Source organism: Eleutherodactylus coqui, chromosome 6 (genome assembly GCF_035609145.1).
Source record: "Eleutherodactylus coqui strain aEleCoq1 chromosome 6, aEleCoq1.hap1, whole genome shotgun sequence".
Classification (NCBI taxonomy): domain Eukaryota; kingdom Metazoa; phylum Chordata; class Amphibia; order Anura; family Eleutherodactylidae; genus Eleutherodactylus; species Eleutherodactylus coqui.
Window position 1 is genome coordinate 159078150 of NC_089842.1, and position 23594 is coordinate 159101743.

General features: G+C 47.4%; 1 protein-coding gene across 4 annotated transcripts; it reads right to left on the bottom strand.

Moving 5' to 3' along the window:
* Positions 1-13568: 13568 nt before the first annotated feature.
* On the bottom strand, positions 13569-18901 carry MGAT2 (alpha-1,6-mannosyl-glycoprotein 2-beta-N-acetylglucosaminyltransferase). 4 transcript variants are annotated; one of them, XM_066608083.1, is made up of 2 exons: positions 18790-18901; positions 13569-15405 (listed from the first exon to the last, which is right to left on the bottom strand). In XM_066608083.1, exon 2 carries the CDS (start codon positions 15138-15140, stop codon positions 13839-13841), a length of 1302 nt encoding a protein of 433 aa, XP_066464180.1. In that variant the 5' UTR covers positions 15141-15405; positions 18790-18901; the 3' UTR covers positions 13569-13838. The 4 variants fall into 4 exon arrangements, with proteins under 4 accessions (XP_066464180.1, XP_066464179.1, XP_066464181.1 ...); XM_066608082.1 differs by having other exon boundaries at positions 18689-18801; XM_066608084.1 differs by lacking the exon at positions 18790-18901 and adding an exon at positions 18684-18741.
* Positions 18902-23594: the final 4693 nt, after the last annotated feature.

The window sequence follows — 23594 nt, forward strand, 5'->3', positions numbered from 1 at the left end:
CAATTCAAAGACAAAATGCCAACAGAAAAGTGGCGGACTATCTGGCCAACGCTGGAAAACATTGGTTAAAAAACACACCCCAGAATGGGCTTGGAGAGTAGCAAATCACTGTACGGATTTACATAAAATAATCCATATTTGGCTTAGGTTATGTGTATAGATAGATTTAGGCCAGTTTGGCAAAAGCGTAATACGGACACATTCATGCATCCGTAATCTATGATGCTGTCACTTCGGGTCACTAGACCCACAGCTACCCGGACTCCCCCTCAGCTAAACTAGAAGTATCGTAACTTTATGATGCTTACAGTTGCTGACTAAAGCCCAAAAACCACATCTGTATTACAGATGCTTCAGCATCTGTTCAAGATTTGCTGAAGATTTTGTCAGTTTTCATGAGAAATTCTCAGCAAATCCACTGACATTTGCATCCAATGTATTTTATACTCCATTTATACACAGCGAGAAAAAAAATCTGCATGGACTCTTGCCCAAAAATCTGCAAGAACGAACATTGCCTAAAAATCCCTCTTACACAGGACGACTGGCGGGCGCTAAACCGCCCACAACCCAGTGGATTCCTTCTGTGCTTTTGCACAGGAGCGATCATCACTTAGTGAATGAAGCAGCGTGTGCCGGGGATCGTTCGGCCCGTCCACCTCCCTCACAGTAAACAGGCATTCATTCATAGATGAACAACGGCCTGTTGCAGCGACAGACCAACAATGATTTTATGGTCTGCATGAAAGATCCGATCAGCTGCCAATAATTTTTTCATTCATGCGTTCACCCTGCACTATTAGCATGCAAACCGCTCAATCTAACAAGCGGTTTGCGCCATAATCGTGCCGTGTAAAAGTGCCTTCAGTCTCTTGTGTGATGTGTCTCTGTTCCAGCATGTTCATCGTCAGGATTTCTCAAATTACAAGGGGGTCAAAGAAGCCACAGCAGGAAAGTGCAGACTCTTCATCAAGTCCTCAGCAGGCACTTGCTATAACAGTCGGTCTGACACTCTATACGTAGAATACAAGGCTGCTGTATTGTACTGGTGGAGCACCTTCTAGGGATCATTCCCCAAGATTCCGATAGTTATCTGAGGAATGGTTAGTTATGCGATTGTCTAGTCTAGAACTGGTTTGTCAGAGATTCATTTCTGCCCCCCTAGCTGCAGCACTGTGTCCAAGTGAGTCTGCTAACCCTTGCACTGTATGTGGATGGCCGGTCAAACATGCTGTTGTGTAAATATTTGTCAGTGTAAAGTTCAGGAGGTCCAGCATACTTGTCTAATGGATATCTAGAGTGGAAACAGACTTCTCATGCTGCAGATAAATAGGACCTTGGTTACTAATCATATACAGGAAATGTGTGGAACAAAGTAAATATACAGTCAATTTTTTTTTAAATCCAGCACCTAGAAGTTGTTGTCATTTTCCAGCAAAACTCAGCTTGCAGTTATATTTTGGGTACATACGCTAATTATTAGAATTGTGGTGTGATTACATGAACGGTCTTGGCACCTGAGGCCCTAAAAGTGGTTTCACTGGTGGCCTATAAAAATGCTCTCATCGGCTACTTGTGTGTAGTGGTATTAGGCTGTCTGTCCACGGACGCTGCGGTATCCCACAGTGGAGATCCGCTGCGGGATACCACCGCCTGGCAGCAGGAGCCGGCAGGCGAATCTCCGCTGTCAGAGAATCTGACAGAAACTGCAGAGAATCACGGTAAATTCGCAGCATGCTGCAATCTGTCACCCGCAAGCAGAGAATCACAATGATTTTCCGCTCGTGGACAGGGGTGAAGCGCTCTCCATAGCAACGCTATAGAGAGCTTTCACTGCGTTCTCCGTGGCCGGATTATCGCCGCGGGGAACGCAATTCAAACCCACCCGTGGACAGACAGCCTTAGTGTATACTAATACCGTGTGTAGTGACCTCTTCTTCCGCTTGTGTACAGCTTGTTGTCCACTAGACACCTCTACTATCCCTTTGAAGAGATTTCACCCAGTTAACAGAGTTTGAGAGAGGCACAGTTTTGGAATGCGAGAAGCTGGATGGTCGTATCAACGAATTGCAGCCACCGGGGCTGTTTTGACCAGACTGGTAGGAGGTGTTGGGACCAGGTGATGCACAAGGTCCTGCACCCAAGGGGACCGGGCTCAGGCTGCCCTCAACAGATTACCAGTAAAAAGGATTTTCTGATCGTTCGACAAGAGGGAGCAGCTTAAACTTTGTTGGTATCGGCCATCCAGAGACAGGTGACACCATCATTACATGCTCCATGACTATTGGGCCCATTTCCAGGCTCTTGCCTGAACGACATTTGGCATCATGGCACCCATTATGTGTACTGCCTTGGACACCCACCGTTGCTTCCATTTGCAGTGGTGTTGTGAACGATGAAACTGGACTGCTATGGGGGTGGAAACGGGTTGTCTGCATTGACAAATCCAGGTTTAATTTGGACTACAATGACAGCAGTGTTCGTGGCTGCAGACCTAGGGGTGAGCGCCTCTATGCTGTGGAGCCCAATGCAATGCTAAAGGGAGAGGTAAATATTTTGAATTAGAGGGATTGTGTCATCCCCAGTGCATACCCCCTCCTAAAAGTGAACCTGGGGATGTGATGGGGAATGTTTTTATACTCTCCAAATCCCGTGCTGTCACCTGCTGAAGTGCACACTGCACAAAAAGCTGACTGTTTTCAGAATGCAACGCATGCACTCTCCCCTAGAAAGCCCCATTGACATTCGCTTTAAAAAAAACAGCGTTACCGCAGCTTCTAAAAAACGCAACTGTGCAGAAGCCCCCAGGGGAAGGTGCACGCACCACAATCTGAAAAACTCGTATCTCTGTGTGGTGCAGGGAATTCACCAAGTGACAGCGTGGAATCAGGAGAGCAGGTGAGTATTAAACCCCTCCCCCTGGGGCACCCAAGTAAAAAAAGCAAACTTTACCACAAGGCACCCCTATCAAAACGGGGGTGTAGTCAGGGGCTTATCACAACATGTGACTTTACCTCTGATATTCCAGACACACTGCACACTCTAGAGAGAGCACAGCACCATTGGCGACTTGCACATCATCTGACCAGTGGCGCTCACTCGAGGCCGGCGGGTGTCTGGTGAAGAAGACACCGAGAAGGCAAAGACTTGAGGTGAGGGGGAGAGCGGTATCTTTTGAAAGCAGCTATGGATGCACTGTTGATTTAGAGTCAAAATCCACACTGATTGCATATTTTGACTCTCTGGCTTTGGCTGATATGCTGCAGACTTTGATGCAGAATTTTCCGCTGTGAAAAATCTGCAACATTCCCAGTATCTGTAAACATACCCCAAGACCCACTTCCCATGTGGACATTTGTACGCAAATTTGCGTGCGGAACTTGGCTGATTTGCTGCAAAGTGTCCGCAGGAGATCAGCAACGGAAGGCCTGCCTCAAAACCCGCACAAGTTTTGTCACGTATTTTTGTTCGGAATTCACTCCCTCGTTGAGAGGAGGCGACTTCAGCAGTGGAAACGGCGATAAAGTTGGCATACTGCAGAATTTAATTCTGTATCACATGTCAATTTCCACACAGATTGTGTTCAGGTTTTTTCCGCAGCTTGTGGCCGGGGTTTTTAAAGTCTAAGCCACTTTGCTGCAGCTGCAACGGTCGTTCGGAGAGTCCGAAACCGAACGTGTGGCTTTTGCGCTGAGGACAACACATCACATATGCACACAGCAGAAGCCCCTTACTACCTCTCAGACCTCCGTGCCATTGCTCCAATACTCCACAGCATTACTAGGCTGTCACTAATAACAGCTCTCATACAGAAGGCGTACCATGCCGTCAAACATCCACATACATTACCATCCACAACACAAACCTACCGTGCAAGCAAGGGATTGGAAGACTACCACGCAGCTAGGAGGACCTGTGTAACATCATGAGCATGTGATCAGTGTGGGAGGCCTTCAGGATGTGTTGCTACACCTGCAATTACCAGTGCCGGCCACTACACAGTCGTTGGAGCAACGTTTCCACTCTGACCCCGGTGAGCGCTGCCTGGAAAACCCATTTAATGTTGGCCAAGTGTGCCCTGATCTGGGAGCTGCGGCACCACTGGCGGGTTCTCCCAGCAAACAAGGGTGTTGCGGCATCCCGGTTGGGAATCGCTAGTGTACTGGCCCTTTTACATGAGCCGACAGTCGTTTAAACGACTGCATGTGCATCAACGTCACCACTGTGGTAGTTATATTTAAATGCTTTGCATGAGCGCCATCACTGGATCGTGGGCTTCTCGCTCAGCGCTTCACTTTCTATGTGAAACCAGTGACCCAGCAATAGTTTTTCCGCTATGACGAAAAGTCAACGAACAGTGATTTTTTTTTTGCATTTACATGTAATGATTATTGGTGTGATAATTCCACGCATTCCCAAAAATAAGACCTACCCCCAAAATAAGCCCTAATTATTCAAGACTTTTGGGGAGGCTTGAAATATAAGCCCTACTCTGAAAATAAGTTATAGGTAGATTACATTTTAAAGAAAGCAATACATTACCCAGCAGGTGTGGTCCGGGTGCTCCTGCTGCTTGCTTCAGTCCTTGGCAACTGACAGAAGATCACTTCCTGGTTACGGGATTCATAAATACCGCCACCAGGAAGTGATGACCGATTGGCTCAGCAGCACTCGATTACCAATGCGATGGCTGTGATTAGTTCATCACGCGCTTTACCAAGTGGCCATATAAATCCCACGATGGCTGTGATTAGTTCTCAAGCTCTGCTCAGCCAATCAATGCTGTGGCTCAGCCAATTCATAAATCCCGCCTCCACAATGCAATGGCTGTGATTGGGTTTTTCGACCGCTAAATTGATTGGTTCTTTGACCGCTGCTCAGCCAATCACAGCCATCGCTTCCTGGAGGTAGCATTTATGAATGCTGTAACCAGGAAGTGATGTTGTATGATCGTCCGAGGACTGCGGGACTCCGGAGCTCCAGAGAGCAGCAGTAGGGACTCGGACCGCGCCTGCTAGGCAAGTATAAAACACCCCCCCCAAATAATATACGACTGGGTCTTGTTTTAGGGGCAGCACTGTAGTTATGTGTGGAAATGGGCAAGAAGGAGTCTGTAGAGCGTGCAGGTAAACAAATACTACATCATCCTCTTGGAAACACATTTCTATTACCTGAGGCACAAGGAAACGGCACCACGCCCCAGCTTACTGCAGACAGGGATAATCTGCTACAGGTGACATTCCTGCACATGTCACATTATGGTATATTTACCTTGCTTTTATCAATTAAGGATTAGAACAACTCAGCTGTGCGATTCACATAAGTCTTCGTCTTACCTGCCGAAGAGGCGCTGTATGTCCTGCTGGAACGTAGCCAAAGCACCGATGGAAAGGAAGGCTAAGGCCTCATGTCCACTAGAAAAATACAATCCGCGCAGAATCTGCCGCGGATTTGCTTTAAATGGTATTTTTTTTGCATGCAGATATCCGCACACATTGACATCAATGTGATAGCAATGTTGCCGATCCGCGCAGAATCCGCGGCAGAATGGAGCATGCCGCGTTTTTCTCCCACGTGTGAAAAACGCAATTCTTTTAAAATGCCAGCCGCAGGTGCAAAAATCAATTTAATGGACCGCGGATGGCCAATGATTCCCTATGGGCAAAATCCGCGGCGGAATTCGCAATGCCATTTAGCTAGTGGACATGAGGCCTTAGGCTGCAATATGAAGAGTTCACTGGGAGTTAATTATCTTTAGGCCTCATGTCCACTTGCAAATTATTATTTAAAATCCGCATTTTTCCTGCACGCGGATCCGCGCCCCATAGGGATGCATTAGACACCCGCAGGTAGTTAAATACCTGCAGATGTCATTTTTCCCTGCAGACGCGGATCCGCGCGCAGGAAAAAAATCCAGACCATGCTCCATTTGGTGCGGCTCCCGCAGGCTTCTATTGAGACCGATGGAAGCCGTCCGAATCCGCGGGAGACCTAAAATCAGAATATACTCACCTGCTGTGCCGAGCACATCCGCCGGACCGAAGCAAGAAGATCCGGCCGCGAAGAAGGGAAGACACGCACGGCCCGCAGCAGGTGAGTATATTCTATTTTCAGCCCTCATGTCCGTGGGCCTGATTTTCCCCGTGGACATGAGGCCTTAGGGTAGGACCACACTTTACCGGCCAAGAGCCTCGCCGTCGTGCAAATTGGCATAGCTAGCAAATTAATTAATTCGTGTCAATTCTGCCTAACAAAAAAACAAAAAGATGGGGTTGAAATCTGTTGGAGTCTTTCTGCTGCATTTTTTGGCAAGGATCCCTGTCAATGAGCAAAATGTGCATGCACAATTCCAATGTGGAATGTCCAGTTTTCGCATCCGCTAGCGAGATGTTACATCTTTTCCACATCGGAATTCTGCATTTGGTTTTGCCCATTGACAAAGCTAATTCCGCATGCAGATCCATGCCAAAACCCGCTCAGAGTTCAGGTCGGGCGCACTTCTGTATGATGGACGCAGAATGGAGGCCAAAATACTGTAGTGTGTAACCGGCCTAAGTGTTCAATTTCCTTGCAGCACCACCACCACCGGGAAAATGAAGCATTACAAAGTGCCCATTCATGTCAGACTAGGACAGGTCCTCCAAAAGGAGACCCTTCTTACAACAGCTCTCTAATAGAGCAAGATCATGAAGACCTTTCAGCTCAAAATTCGCTACCATAGTATATGAAAATGGGTTTTCTGAATCAGAAGTTCTGCAGTGTGAAAACCCAGCATACATCTGCCAAGATCGCAGCTTCCTTGAAGGGAACCTAAGCTCGATGGCACTGAAACAGACTAGAGCAGACTTAAGCCAGGCTCACACAAACGTATTTGTATTGCGTAACACATGCTGCTAGAAGACAAGAGAAGGAAATAAAAACAAAAACTAGGAAGCTAGTGCAGGGTAGTGTGCGTAAAATACGCTGTACAGGCACATGCGAGCAAGAACAGGACACTACGCGATTACCTACAACGTTGCGATTTTACGCAGTATTTTACGATACAGTTGTGCGAGCCCGGCCTTAAGAGGGCGCTGACACAGGGTGCAAATGCTTGGAAATTCGGCAGCACTTCTGCCCCATGTGAACGTACCTATAAACCACAAGAATATCAGCACGCTGTTTCTGTTACAAGGGTTTGCATAGTAGAGCTTTGTTCTGCATTCAAAGGAAGGATGATTTACAGAGACGGTCCTGCCGGCATTGGTGCTTCTGCTACACATGGTGTAACTAACCACTGACCCGTGCAGGTAGACCATCTCTACTGAACAGGAACCTCAGCAATGCAATACACCGCTTCCTGATCAGCGCAGATAACCTCATTTAAACATCAGTCATTCATAACAGAAAGTCCCCACTGGAAATCAGCTCAGTTAAGAGAAACAACCTCCTTCCACCTCTCCCCCCTCATAAGCCACGTGGAGCAGCAGAATATAGCTCAGCGCCACTGTCCCCTAGCTGCTACAGTAACACTATATCCTTGCTAACTTGTGTGACCAATGTCACCGGTAATACCCAAAATATAAGGGGGGGGGGGGGGGGGGAATGCATGGTCTAGAATAAATGTAGATTGCAGGATTTACACCCCTCTGGATAACCGAATATACCGTACTCCTCTAAATTGTGCCAAGTCTAAAGAGAGAAAAAGAAGAAGTGCATTTTTACTTGATTTGCACATAAAATGACGGGAATTTTAAATCAGCAATTTATTCATTTGGGCTGTGGATCGGTTGCACATTTTCTATATTTATTCCAAAATTTTCTGCAGCCAATCAGTGGTTCTCCAGCAAATTCCTAAGGACGTTTTGTAAAATACAAAAACTGAACAATATTAAAAGCAATGTTAAAAGAAAAAAAAAAGTCATCCACATCCTTTCCGCAAGAGTGATGCTTGGGCACTACCAATCTCTGGTCCTCGCCTCCAATGATGAAGCGATTGCTGGAGGCCATGAGAGACTGTGGGGGAGCAAACAATATATATTGCGCACGCATGCACACGCATAATTCACATTTAACAAAGGTGTTAGGTTTAAATGCGACAACATGCATTGGTGCAGTTTATGGACTAACTACTCTTATTTACTCTCTAATTAGGGCTAACGCCCACTGCTAGATTTCTGCCGCGGTTTACGTGACGGAAATCTGCGGTGGTATGCCACAGCTATTAGGTTCTATTGAACCTAACAGCTCAATGTTCACACTGCGGAATTCCACCGCAGAATTCCGTAACGTGAAAGAAACCACGGCATGCTCCAATTGCCACAGGAATACGCGAGGCCGGCTTCCATTGTAGTTAATGGAAGCCGGCCGTCACGCTATACTTCTGCTGTAGCACAGCAGAAGTATCGCGTAAATACGCGTCCCCACCCATTGCATCATCCCGCACTGCCAGCATAGCATGCGATGTACTGCGCATGCACGCCAGCCCGCCAGGCATGACATGTACAGCGGATCCGGAGAGGCGAGTATGGGGTCTTTGGGGGGAACCCGTGACGGACTCCACTGCGATATTCCGCTGGCGGAGTCAGTCACGGCCGTGGGCATGAGGCCCTAGGGCTTATTTACACAAGCGTATATCGGCCGGCATTTTCACGCTTCCATTTAAGCAGTTCCCCCTATTCCTTCCCAGCTCTCTGCCTCTCTCCTCCGCTCTAAGCGGGGTGACAGGGGCGGAGCCAAGCCTTTCTCTGTCCCGCCCATTCCCATTGCTGGCTATGGTCAAGGGGCAGGAGCTTAGCTCCACCCACTCCCATTGCAAACCGCTAGGAGGGGAGGAGAGAAGCAGAGAGCCAGTGAGGGGGAGGAAAAAGGGGGGGGGGGGGGGGGACTGCTCAGACAGAAGTGTATATTGGCCAGCTGTGAAAACGCTGGCCGCTATACGCTCGTGGGAATAAGCCCTAAGACAGAAAATATGCCCCAGTATTAATTTTCTTTCGGAGTCACAAAAAAAATAAAAAAATACTGTGAAACCACTACAAAAGACAAAAATACACCTCTATACAAATTGCGATGTAACAATGCATTTTAAAAGGAATTCCTGTCAGGCCATTTTTTTCCATATAAATGCAATATACTGGTAGATGTGGGACTTAACGGGTGCTGTCATTTTATACTTAACTATTCCTCCCCCGTCAGTTTTCTTACCAGATCTTCTCCTCCCCGATGTTCTCCAGACTCCTGGATCATCTTCTTTCTGTGACGTTCCGTACATTCTTGTCAGTCTCCTTCCCGCAGGACAACGTACTGAATCCTATGTCGGGCTATTGCCGCGACACATCGCATGCACAGCGCAGCAATGGCCCGGCTTAGGACTCTGCATTTCCTGCTAGGCAGTGAATGCTATAATCACTCGTGACGTAGCATTCATTGCCCTGCAGGAAGTGAACTTCAACTAATGGACACTCCAAAACAGGAAGAAGAGGATCCGGCCGGCTGGAGGTCACATGACCAGGGGGACTGCAGGAGACGGGAGAAGATCAGCGAATAGAAGATGCGGTAAGAACACTGATGGGGAAGGAATAGGTAAGTATAGAATTTTTTATTTTCTAATGACAAAACCCCATTAACGAGGAATAAAACTGTCATTATATGCTTCAACCTTGGCATCCATCCCCAAAAATACCCCAAGAAGGGCTTCCTGTGCCATATGCCAATATGCAGTAGACCTTCTGATGGGCAATCGGTTTACCTCCCTCTTCTACTAAACGCCTGCCTCCCCCCTTGTTTGCTGCATGACGTCTCCAGCTCCACCTGTTCGTGATGTAATACGCCCCATACCTGCCTTCGAACTTTGGTGCTGGAGGAAACTCCCATGAATTCCTTTGACCGCCAAGATCACGAACAAGACAGTTGTAGACCACATCAAAGCAAAGCTTTCATTGGACGGCAAAGTTACGAAACTCATATACTTCGGCCATATACTGCAAGCCAATTCATTAGAAACATCAAGAGTGGTCAGCAGAATAAGAAGACCCGGATGCCAAAGAGCACACGGTCTTCATACTATCAAAGCCAACACCATCATGCAAATGATTGAACTGAAAGAAGCCGTACAAAGCAGAACCGCATGGAGAGGGCTGATCCATAAAGTGTCAGCCCGACTAAACGGGTAAGGATAAATAGATGCAGCTCCTGCACCGGCCTCCATGTATCTTCATTGGTATAGACTACAAACCCAGTGCAATCACACCCTACAGTCACACATCTTACCTCTTAGGTCCAATTCAGGAAACATTTGGTGAGGACTTTGCATCAGCATTTGTAAGGCCAGGCTCACACGGCTGTAAGAATAAACCGCTGCGGGGGTTCAAAAGAATGGGGTTCATATGCTTGCAGAATTTGTTTGTTTCGCAAAACACAAATCTCACCCGTTTTTCTCAGCCATGTGAAGGTGGCCTAAGGGCTCACTTACACGGGCGTATTGTCACCACGTATTACGCACACATATTTCCCGAGCGTAACACGCGGTGAATGGAGGTAATGAAAGTCTATGGACTTTCATTCTTCCATTCACATCTGCATTGAAACTGCAAGGGGACACCCGTATTAAACGCACAGGAGGAATACATCGCAGCATGCTCCATTTCTCTGCGTTTCATACGGCGCCCTTGAAGGGCTGCATATTGAAATGCTTCCCCCTCGTAATGCCAGTGTTTAATATGGATCCCGTATTAAAAAAACAAAAACAAAAAAAAACACACAAAAAAAAACAAACAAAAAAAAAAAACACAAAGCGCATGTCCGTGACCTCATTATCCCAGGCATGCCATGCGCAGTGCCTAGCGCAGCCCCTACGCGATCTCTGCAGTCTTCTCTGCCAGCAGAGTGTAGGGGCTGCGAGGAGTACAATGCTGTGGGAGACCCGCAGCGTTAGGCCTCCCTCACACAGGCGTTTGCAGCGTTTTTCAACTGGTTTCAGTTTTTTTTACTGGTTTCAGCAGCATTGTCATGCATTTTTGACAGCATTTTCAAGGCAGTGATGGGGATTGAAGACTCAGTCTCTAGCAAGAAATTGCTTTGATTGGCCAAGATGCATGGCTGTGATTCGTGTTTCCAGAGCTGGCTGTGATTGGTGGACCCAGCTGACTCTTAGCAGCGCTCAGCCAATCAGAGCAATCTCTCGCTGGAGGCGGAAGATTTCAATCTCAGGTCACTAGAAAAAAATCCTCTATTGACTTGAAAAGTGCCAGGAGCCTGCACGGAGCTCCGGCGAGTCCCAGGCAGGGTCAGCTCTTCTTTTCAGCGTTTAGCACTGCCAAAAAAACATGGTACCAAGTTGTGCCACGTTTTCAGCAGCCCATTCATTTCCAGGGGGCGACGCAGGGCTCAAAATTGCCAAAGATAGAACATGCATCGCTGAAGATGCGTTTTGACGCTTGTGTGAACAGCCCCATTGAAATGAATGGGAGTGTTGTGCAGCGCTAAACTCTGTACAAAAACGTCTGTGAGGAAGGCCTTATACGCCCATGTGAACGAGCTCAGGGTGAGACTTCTCTGGCCAATAAAACGTACAAGAGGCAAAAAACAAGCTTTCAAGAACTGATACATATATCCCGTGTACTGTAACTTAAGATCTTATACAAAAAAAAAAAAAAAAGGACATGTGCAACACCAGATGCATCTCTCTAACCGGAAACAAGTTGTTTCAGCCTCACAGGTTTCACTTCTCAATGCTGCCGAGTCAATATTTCCTAATCAATGTTGGGGTGGAGTGCAAGCCTTACAACGTACAATACCCCCTGGAGCAGCCAGCATGTGGCATCACTAGATTATATGTGTGCACAATAGGGTGGCGATTCTCCTGAATTTCATCCGTTTCTTAAAGGGACAGGTCACTATAGTAAAACATGCAAGCACATGCTACTTCCATACTTGCACAGGTAGTGAAATGCATGCATTCAAAAAGCCCAAAAGGAGCCCCTCTTGCCTTGGCCGATGCAGTCACATGACCTGATCTCTTGCCATTGGGGCCCGAGAGGCGCCTCAGTTTTGCATGCCACGTGCGTCGGTCATCAGAACAAGAGTTAATGAAACATGTCAGCGGGTGCAGTTTCTCTTCCTAATCAGTCTAATATCTTATACTAGTGCTACTGACATGTCTGTTTTTGGTAAATACTCATTGGCCCCATAAAAATAAAAATCACAGACAGCATCTTTCCTTATACCATTGTATTGTCCCTCTGTTATTCCTCACGGAAACGCATGAATAAGTTGATAACTTGGCATGTGAATAGGGTTTGTTACTCCAGTGTGACACGGTTAACAATGATAGGTCAGCATCACACTGCCAAAATAGCATGTTCCCTACACAGAGAATGGTGATGCCCAGTTGTCAATTTATTCACACTTTTCCAGGAAAAATGAAACAGGACCACCACCAGTTTTATAAAAGAAAGAAAAAACGAAAAATAGGATGCTCCAAAAATGTAATTGCATAACGAGAATATAAGTATTAAGGAAAAGGTGTCAGGAGAGGTGAAGGGTCCTTTTTAACCTATAGGGTTATACATGAATATTCATTAGCGGCAGGCCCCTGTCCCTTTAACAGCTTTCTCAACAGGCTGATCCATAATGGAAACTTAAAGGGGTTCTCCAGGCAAGTTTTCAATAATTTCCCATCCTCAGGATAGATTATCACTAGTTGAATAACAGGGGTACACTACTCGGGATGCTGACTGATCGGCTGTTTACTGAGAGCTGCACCTGCAGTTACCAGTGCTGGCCACTACTCAGGGATCAGAGCTGTTCGCTACCGTTCGGTACCCTGTGTTCTGCCAGTGACAGCTGGACACCTGAACAGCTGATCGGTCAGGGTCCCAAGCGGCGGACCCCAGACGATCAACTAATTCATGTCTAATCCTGGAGAACAGGTCATCAACAGAAATTGCATGGAAAACCCCCTCTAACATTAATAGCGAATGCTCCTTTTACAGAAAGTGCTTTATCATTCGCACAAGGAGATGACAGTTCGCACATGCAGCCAGTTTACATAAGCAGATAATAGCTCACTCGTAAATCAGTCACATAGACTGGACCAGTGAATGAACGACTAAACGATCACAGTTTACATGCAATGATATGTAAACGTCTTTTATGCCTGCATAAAAATGAATGACAAATTCTCATTCGTTCTTCAATAATTGGCTGTGTTTGCACTGAAAGAGTGTGCGAATTTGGACAATCTAACGATTTTTTGAACAATAATCGTTCTGTGTATATAGGCTCTGCCCCATAGACTCATTCATGCCCAATAAGATAAAAAAAGTTCTTAAAAACAAAAAAAACATAATAAATAAGTGAATTCCTCCCCTGAACTCATATGGAGGCTGAAGCTACAAGGGAGCAATCTGCCTTCTAGTGGCCTAGTAGTAGCAATTCTTAGTCTTGATCAGAGGTCAGCCAGCAACTTTGAGTGTATCGGGTCCCTTATACAACATACTGGGGTGGAAATTTCAAAATAGCCGATTCCAAAACTTACTTGGTAGCAAACCCTTAATCCCCCTGAGGAACAGTGACCATGCCGGCCAGGATCACTTCATAATCATTTATTTTGAAAAGGATCTGAATGGCCATGTTATACATAATGCAAGTCGGAAATCTGTAATTAGTATTAAGAAATAAAGAGGCATAAATCAAGTTTCTCTTGTCGGATTCCACGCATATAGAAACGACGGACAATTATGGGACAACATTTGACAAAAACTGGTTATTGAAATTAGAGCATAAATTTGTATATTCCGCCACTTTGAATACTCGGTATGCCATAGTACAAACTTAAAAAGAATGGACAGGTTGATACATCACTGCAGTCTGCGATAGCTCTTACATAACTCGTGGTCTCTAATGTCTCCCCAGCCACCATTTTTCACGTGAGGCGACAAGGCTGCCATTGAGTATCGCCTACTGATTACTACATTTTCAGGAAACAAGTAATGCTGGTTGCCTGTGAACAGAGCCTCCAGTTTGGCACTTTCTGTCATTGGTTTACATGATTTCTTATGATGCATTCCACAGCTTCCAGTGTGATAAATCCTGGGAACCTCCGGGACTAGAACTTTCCAGAACTTGGGAAGACAATTAACGGTCAGATGCTGAAGGGTCCAGTCCCAGTTATAGTCATCATAAGAGCAAAAACTGTCCGTGCATTGGATAAGTTTCTGGTAGGTGTCCCTGCTCATGGCCATCCCCATGTTGTGTTCTGTAGACTTCCACGTCTTCACCTCCACTTTATCAGCTTTCTCGGAGAAGGACTGAAGACGGGTGTAGGTCCCGAGGTTCAAAACGTCACAGTCGGGACATTCCTCATTCTTCCTGTTCCACATCTTTTTAAGGATGTAATAAAAATCAGGGGCGAGGTAATGATCTTCTTCAATAAGCAAGACTAGACCCTTGTGGTCTTTCAAGATCTTTATCTTCTCCCACACGAAATGCAGTTTCCACCACCAGTGATGCTTCGTCTGGGAGAACTTGGCTTCTCTATAATGTCCGAAAGAATCCGGGTATTCGGCATTGATGCAGCCAAGCCGGATGGCATCCTTCTTCTCAATGTCTCTGGGACAATCCTTAGGGTCATGTCCGGGGAATTCGTTTGGGTAGAGCTGGATGCTGAAAGGGAAAAATATCTGAAGCACTTGACAAAAATCCACACTAGCCACAATCTGGTTAATTTCGGGAGACCAGTAGTCGTGGCTGAATATCAATAGAACATTCTCTATGCCTTTAGCTTTTCGCAGGGACTCCAAGAGGTAACGCAAATAGTCAGGACGATTGTGCACCTGCACTATTACTACTATGTCATCCAAAGGACGCTTTATGGTCTCCACGTTTTTAATTGTTTGGTCAAAATTGAGCTGGAAAACCACAGACCTATACACCAAAGTCATGTTATCCACTTCAGGCTTCGGTACTTTATCCCCCATTGACTCGTTGGCCATTCTCCTAATCCCTGGTGACACGTGTACTCTGCCGTGTGATTTTTCCACTTCCGAGTCTTGCACAAAGTCATTTTTCTTCTGCTTACCACTGCTCCACAATGCCAAGCCACAGCCTACCACCACCAGAGCGAGGATGATGACTTTCCTTTTATATATTCGGCACCTCATGATCTGCAGCAATTGGAGGAAGGGAAGTTGTTGGAATAACGCACACAGGGCCTGCCTGTGGGATCCAAATCAAAGCCCAGACGGAAACATTAAAAGAACAAATCTCTTTGGCTAACTCATCTTCCCATCTGAGGAGGATATGAGTAGCAGTTCCAAGTGGGCGATCAGATGCATCTCTTATCCCTCCCAGCCTCGCACACATTGACTGAGGCAGATGACCGGCTGGGAACAGACTCCATGCAACGCTGTCCTCAGCACCGCTCCCCTGCAAGAGAAAGCAAATAAAGATAATCCCGGGAAAGCACTAAGCATTAACGTGAGGAAATCACAGCATCTACCTGATTATAAACCCTGCACTACTACATACACACCCAGCCTGTAGGACAGGAACTGCTAACGGGCAATAACAGAAGAGCACAGAGACATCTAAAGGGTTCCGTGGTGGGGGCACACGACACTTGGGCCTCTATGGCAGTCTTCTCTCTCCTGTGGGAAGCACCATGTACAGGCCCTGCTTTCTAGTGATCTGTGGAGGTCATATCTCAAGGATCTCACTGACAATAACATACAGGCATTGTCTGAATCTGGCCGTATTCTATGAGAAACCACAAAAGTCAGTTCTCAGCAGAGGGGGCAAGAAACTTCCATATCACAAGCATGTCCCAGCCAAGCAGGGGGGTGAAGACCGTCAAGCAGAAAGAGCTTGCTATCAGGAGGCTTACAACCACTGTAGGGTGCGCATTACTGGGGCACTAGTACTGTTGCATCTTGTCTCCACCAGAATAATGGGTGGAGACATACTTTGGCAGTCCTAAGTGTAAGGACACGCTCCCAGCGGCTGATTGGCTGCTGCAGACGTGCCCTCCAGAGCTGGACCTCCTGAGCCCCACACACATATGGTACTGTCACCACCTACCTTTTACATTTGCAGAGGTCTCCCATGGCGTTCTCCGTCCATGGAGCTTCAGGGCCGGCCCCACTTCCAGCGGTATATGTGTGTGGGGCCCGGGAAGATGAGGCAGGAGGTCCAGCTCTGGATGGCACGTCTGCGGCAGCCAATCAGCTGCTGGGGGCGTGTCCTTCAATTCAGGACTGCCAAAGCATGTCTCCACCCATTATTCTGGTGGAGACAAGATACAACAGTACCCAGTAAACTATGTACAGCGAGTATCCAGTGTTATCAGCCAGTGCCTTGCTGGCCAGCCACAAGAGGGGGAGGGTGGGGGACTTTATTTTTTTGACAAAGTGTGTCTGGAGCCAAATACGGTTAGGTAACACATCCTTAGAGATTAATGGAGATAAAAGTCTGCATCAGTCCTATTTAGCCTGACAGCACCCAGTACAGTATGTGCATCTAGGATAGCCACCACACCATAGAAGACAAATCTACCATCTACCACACTGATCAGAGATGCCTCCCCTCCTTGTGCCAATGCAGAACATCTATGGACCACTGACAACTCCACATCCAGTAGATGGCCTGTCCCATCAAAACGATTTATCACCTATATATAGTATAGTCAATAAATGATTGCTGGCAGTCCGACCACTGGGAATTCAGGGATCACAAGATTGGTGCACGCCAAGTCCCACAAGTGAACGGTACGGCAAATGTGCGCCAAACTGCTCGATTCACATCTGCGAGGCTGCGTTGTGCCGCGCTCCGCTATTCCCACAGACAGTGAATGAAGCAGTGCTCACGTGCGCGCATCACTCTTCCATGTGCTCAGGGATCGGACCAAGTCTGTGGATAGGTGATCAAGTGATTTGGGTGGGGTAATCTCTTTAAGGGTATGTTCATACATAGCGGATTTGGGGGCAGATTCACACAAAAAGCCACAGCCTTTCTTGTGATGTGGATTTGCACCAATGTTCACATCACTTGACGCGGATCCGCAGCAGATTTCATCCTTTCAACTGAAGGAGATACGATTTGGTCCTGAAAGGGGAAAAGTATTACCTTCTGTCGTTCTTCCAATCCGCTAGTTTGGGATCCTCTTTCCAGCTGTCCAATGTGGTTGACACAATCATCAGGCTATCTAATCCCCATAATGCATTGGTAGTGTTAAGACTACCAATGCACTATACCTGCTCCCTGATTGGCCAGCATTCCTCACATGATTAGTGCTGGCGAATCAGTGAGTAGTACAGTATACAGTGTGCATTAGGTATCTAGAAAATTGCAGCGGCCCTCTTGAACAGCTGAAAAGAGGATCCCGAATCAGCAGTATGGAGGGGCAACGGCAGCAGGTAATATACCGTCCCCTACGGTGCAGATTTTGGAGTGGATTTGCCGCTGTGGATAATCTGCACCAATTCTGCTACATGTGAACGCACCCTAAGGGGTTGTCTCACCGGTACAGCCATCACTCATGATCCCCCCCCCTAAGACCCATAGCAGAAGTGAGTGGTGGAGCCCTCAGCCTCAGACATAGAAGGAGCTCTGCCTGCGGTGGTGGGCACAGCTTGAACACGCTACATGGCTGGGTAAAGGAACCACTGCATGGAACTGATCATTGGGCGAGGAGGGATGGTGCGGTTGGGAGATAAGCCCATCGCAGTCTACTTCCCCTTTGAACACAGTTTCAGAATATAATTTAGATAATAGGTTACAAATACGTTGCATTACTTGTATTATAATCTGCTGTTACATGCAAATGTCTGCGGGCTTCAGAGCTGTAATCTCTCGGCACTCCCTACCAGGTCACAGTCAGGGAAGGGCAGGGCTTCCACGAGATACTATAGGTATTCTACGTGTCTGATGACAAGCTTGCTGACTGTTTCCAATGGAAACCACCCGAATAGTTCTGGACTGTATAACACGTGGTGGATTGTACTAAAGGATGTCACCAAACTACCCCCAGCTGAACATTTGTGATAAGCAGCAGCGCAGCTCCGTAAGTGTGGCCGTCCGGGAGACACGAGCTCTTATTGCTTCCGCACGCAAATCAACTGCAATCCATGCGACGGGCGGTCTTGCAGTGTATTCTGGCCAAGTGGTTTGCCGCTGTCTTATCCTCTAACGATTGGAGCGGGGGTGGGAAAGTGGCGCACAGCAGGGGCTACAAGACCACCATGGCATGGACCGCAGCTGACCTGCATACAGCGCAGCAAACCCGGAGACGCTTTTAATAGCTGTGTGGCTACTAAAAGCGGAGACCGATGCCACTTCCACCCAACGCACGGCCGCAGCGGTGGTCCTCAGCTGACGGCTTCCTTTAACTATTGTAAGGTTTCCACAAAGTTACCCAACTTTCCTGCAGATTATATGGGACTGCGAACAGGGGCGCAGCGGCGGCCAAAAACCGGGGCTACCAACACCATGAAGCAGGCACCACAAATACCAGCAGGTCCTGAGGGGGTGTCTGCCCCAAACTACCCCCTCAGCACTGCAGGACTGACCATCCGCAGCCGGCAGGCCCGTGCATGCTGTACTGCGGGCAGCAGCCCCATCAGGTACGACGCCCCCCTCACTGCACAACCCGGCCACACATTACGTCACCAGCCAGCCTCACACGTCACCGGCGGACACCGCAGCCTCACCTCACCTGGGGACCGTGCTGCCGCCGTGCTGTCAGCTCTACGCCTGAGTCCCCCCCACCCCACAACGAGCACCCTGACCCAGCGTCTCCCGGCTCCTCCTTCTCACCAGTTCCATTCGCTAGCGCAGCTCGTGACGCGCCGCTGCGCATTGGGAGCCACTAACAGCAGCCGCCGTAGGGCAGTAAAGCGTTAACAGCCCATGTCTACGCTGATTGAATAAGGCTCAGGAAGAAGCTCCCAGAGTAGCCAATGACGCTGTAGGGGCGGGACAAAAGGTGCTCGTTAGGCGTGGAACCAATTAGAGGGGTTGTCACGAACGCGAACAACCAATCAAAAAGTAGGCTTTTGAAGGCAGCTGGATATTGGCCAGCCAATGGGCATTGTGACCAGCGCAACGAGACGGCTCACATTATGTAAAGCGGAGTATCACTGGCAGGGGCAATGAATGGCGTCCTGCTAGTGCGGACAGAAAGGCGGGCTTAGTGGCCTGCTATGCGGTGGAGGCAGCGTATAGAACATATATTATGTCATTGCTGTATAGAGACTTCGCCAAAATGGCGTCCTCATGAGATACCCATAGCAGGGCTTGGACTATAGCACTGGGAGGTCTTACATTCCAGGTCAATGCCTGTGGAGGGGGATTTTTTTGTTCACATTTGCAGATACGAATTACGTATTCTGTGAGCGGAAGAAAAATTGTAGTGTGCTCTTTTGCCGCGGAATCCGCGCGGCGGCCTCTTTTGATGTCATTGTAGGCGTCCGACTCGCAGCCCATCTGTAATTAACATTGTATACGGGCTGCGGGTACCCGGGTCATCGCTAAGCGACAGCGCGGGAAATACATATAAACCAAAAACCTCTACTGCGCCTGCAACATTCGCGGTACGGTTAAGGGAGATTCGCAGGGATCTCATGTTTTAGCTGACTTGAATAGCGCGGTCACCCTTTTTGACCCACATAACTTTTTTTTTTTTGTCAACAGGGTTGTGTGAGCACTCATTTTTTGCGAGGTGATCAGTAGTTTTTTTGGTACCATTTTGGTGTACTTACAACTTTTTGATCGCTTTTTATGCAATTTTTCTCTTGGTGATGGGGTAGCCCCAAAAAGCTAAATTCTGGCCTTGTTTTTCTGATGGTGATCACCACGTGGTTCTTTTTTTTTTCTTTTTAAACTTTATTCTTGCAGACACAGCGACACCAATTTGTTTTAAGCAATGACTGGGGAAAAGGTTCTAAGTGTTAGGTTTTTAAAAATTTTTTCTAATAATTAAAAAAAATCTAATTTTATTCATTTTTTTTAGTCCCCCGAGTAAATTTGAACTTGCATTACGCTGTATAAGTGATCAAATAATCACAATATTATAGTGTATTCTGACCAGTACTCTATTAAGACATGCCATAAGTACGTCTTAATAGGCAATCATTCATGGCAGCTCTTGGGGTTTAGAAGCTACCCTGACGGCACTATGTAATCTCATCACAGCGGGGCTGTTCGGGATATCACAATCCCGATCGGGTATTTAAATATCGCTGTCAGAATAACAGTGACACTTAAAGGGTTAATAGCCTTGATTGGAGTCACCTCAAAGAGGTCTGACATCCACTGTCTATGGAGCAGGCTTGGCTCCTGAGTCTATTCCATACAGTGACAGACGACTTACATTGGAGAGATGTTAAAAAGCGGTTGCCCAAGATCAGACAAGATCTAGCCAAGAAATGTGGAAATGCTATGACAAAAAAAAAAAAAGACCGTTTTTTTACCTAGTAGATCCACTGCTGTTCCAATATTCCTCGTCGTCACTGCTTGGTGTTATTTACCGCACATGACCACCCTAATAAATCGGTGGGCGCCACTGGGGTCAGTTATTGGTTCACATGCAACAGCAGTACAGTGTGCGGTGCCTATCAATCCACATAAGCCCCATTATAGGCCCATAAAGGAACCATTCACGCGGGGAGGAATTAGTCCGTGCGGATATTTCTGCATCGCAATATTTTCCCTATGGGGCTTGAATTCCACGCCTGTTAAAAATCTGCATATCTTTACTTTAAAAAACCCCCCAAAAAACACAGGATTAAATTCCGCAGGGGAAACGCTTCCTGCTGCGGAATAAAGAATGTCTTGTGGAAGTGTTGCAAATTTCTAAACATACAATTAAAGTCTACGTAAAAAAATGCAAGAAATTCCGCAGAAAACATTCCAGTTAAAAAAAAAAAAATAAAAAAAAAAATTTATATATCTGTGCCGCGTCCTGCTGACAGTTCCATCCCGTGTGAAAGGTCCCCTAAGGCTGTGCACACTGACAGTTCTGCAAAGGACTGATGGTCTGCATGAAAAAATTAATGGCACGTTCTATTCCGGTCCCTTTCACAAACGAGTGTTAGGCCTCCCCGTTTCTCGCAGCGATACTGCGATTTTATGGCACTACAAAGACCATGATTGGCTCAGCCAATCAGAGCCATTCATCGAGTTCTGGCTCTGATTGGCTGAGCAGCAGCCCTCAGCCAATCAGAGACAGTGTCGGGGAGAAGACGGGCTGAAGCTGGACAGCGCTTCTTAGGTCATTTATGTGTGTGTGTTTTTTTTCTCCTGCTGTTAGGGCTTAGATTAGGGCTCTAACAGTGGGATTTCCTACTGTCAAAGTTGCATTACACTGCATAAAAATTGGGTTTTCTTGTGATGCAACCGAGAGGAAGGCTCTATAGGGAAACGTGTCCTACAAAACCTCGCAACTCACATGCATATCCCGAAACTCGCAAGGTTTTTGACTCCCTGTGTCACATGCTACAAAACATCGCAAATGTGAAGGAAAGCATGGGCTTCACATACACGCGATTTGTAGCACTGTCACAAGAAAATCGTGCAAGTTTGTCGCCCGTGTGAAGAAGGCCTTAGGGCTTGCGCACGTCAATCTGCTGTGCCCAAATCTTTGTGAGAACAAAAAAAAACCTGCATGATACTCGCAGGCCACGCGCTATGCATACGAGTATGCTTTCCCCCCCCCATTGAAGTCTATGGGAAGCACTCGTGATTGTAACACACATGTAAGGATTGTGATTTTTACAGAAGTAATGTGGTTTTTAGTTAAAAGTGCATGGGACACTGGCAAGCTCTGACAGTTATCATGCTCGCCTGTGTGAATGTAGCCTAAGGGTTCCTGTGTACGGGCGATGATTTGCTGGCAGTAAATCGCCGGCAAATCACGCTGAAGATTTCCATAGCGTTGCTATGGAAAGCGCCGCTCCCCCGTCCATGAGCGGAGAATCATTGCGATTCCCCGCTCGCGGCCGGCCATTCGCAGCATGCTGCAAATTGCCACGATTCTCCGCGGTCAGCCTGTCAGATAGGCTGACAGCGGTGATCCGTCTGCCACCTCCTGCTACCGTCCGGCGGAGACCCACCGCGGCATACCGCAACGCCCATGGACAGGCGGCCTAAGAAGGTGGCTTAGCTTGCTACGGACAGCCAGGCTCCTGCTCCAACTGCCAGTACCAGAGAGGCCTCAGATGCTAACAATTTGACACCTTACATGCCAATATCAATACCAACTGCAGCATGTGAACAGATGACAGTGGAGGGGGCTTCTTCTGTCACCTATTGGTACCCGTGTGGATTTGTAGCAGAAATCTGTACCAAGTGAAGGGGATTTTTTAAAATCCCCTCCGTAGTGTCCTCCACGGTGACTCCACTAGCTTGTGCTGTGTGTGAAGGCGTCCTTACAGTAATTACACTGTACATAATGTACAGCGCTCAATGTAGTCACTACATCAGTCCCTATCCTCAATGAGGCTCACAATTGTAATTTTTCTCTATCTGGGCCAAATAACGCAGTGTGGGAGGAAACCCACTGAGAACAACTGCAAGCAGATGTCCTGGTGGGCCTCCAACCAATGACCCCGGTGCGCAAAGCTGCAGAGAGAAAGAACAAAACCAAGAACAGACCATATGCATCTGTACAGCTTAACTATTACTGCCAGCTAATGTGCATAGCTAGGAAATGCCATAATATTCTTAGCAGTAGGGGGCCAACGTCTGAGACCCTCAAAAAGCCTGAGAAGCAAGAGCGCTTTGGCATTGTATGGAGGCGCTCCCAGCACCTGCTGTGCAGGAAAGGGAATGGAGCCATGCTTGTTCCCTGCACAGTATGGGGGCCAGGAGCAAGGAAATACTATGAAGGTGGGGGTCCCAACATCTCAACCCTCCAGTACCTCCCATTGGAGCTTTCTCCTGGACTGGTTTTCCCTTCCTTACATTTATATGTCAAAAGCAAAAAGGTTTTCCACATGGCCTAGAGTCCTTTTTAACAAAATAAAAACTTTCCTCTCCAGTATCTGTGATATCTGACAGCTGCTGCTGCCGCCATCTGGCACTGAGCTGCAATTCTCTGTTACCACGAAGTTCACTCTGAACCAGCCATTGTTTGCGGTTGTAAAGTTACACAATTCAGGAGATACGGATCTCAGAAAACACCCCGAAACTCCAACCTTCCAGAACTGACCACATTGTTTGTGTTGTGATGGAAAGACGTGTGAAAGCGCTGGTCACATCGCAGACATGTGGCAGTATAGGCCCGATTCTTAGGGCAGAACCTGAATGACAGTAGAAATCCATTTGTGGGCATTCACCCTTAGGCTGGGTTCACACGGGGCGGATTCCCAGCGGAAATCTCGCGGTTTGGCCACAGCGAAAAACTGCGAGATTTCCACCGGGAGAAGCGCTGTTTCAAAACCCACGGCACTTAGCCGCGGGTATTGAAGCGTCCTGGCCGCTTGCTCATCCGCTGCGGCCGGCGCTCCCTTAGAGGAGAGCACAGCCGCAGCGGAAGTAAAAAGAATAAACATGCTGCGGCTGGTAAATCCACGCCACAGTGCCGGCTTTGCCGTCCTGTGTGGACGAGATTTCTGAGAAAT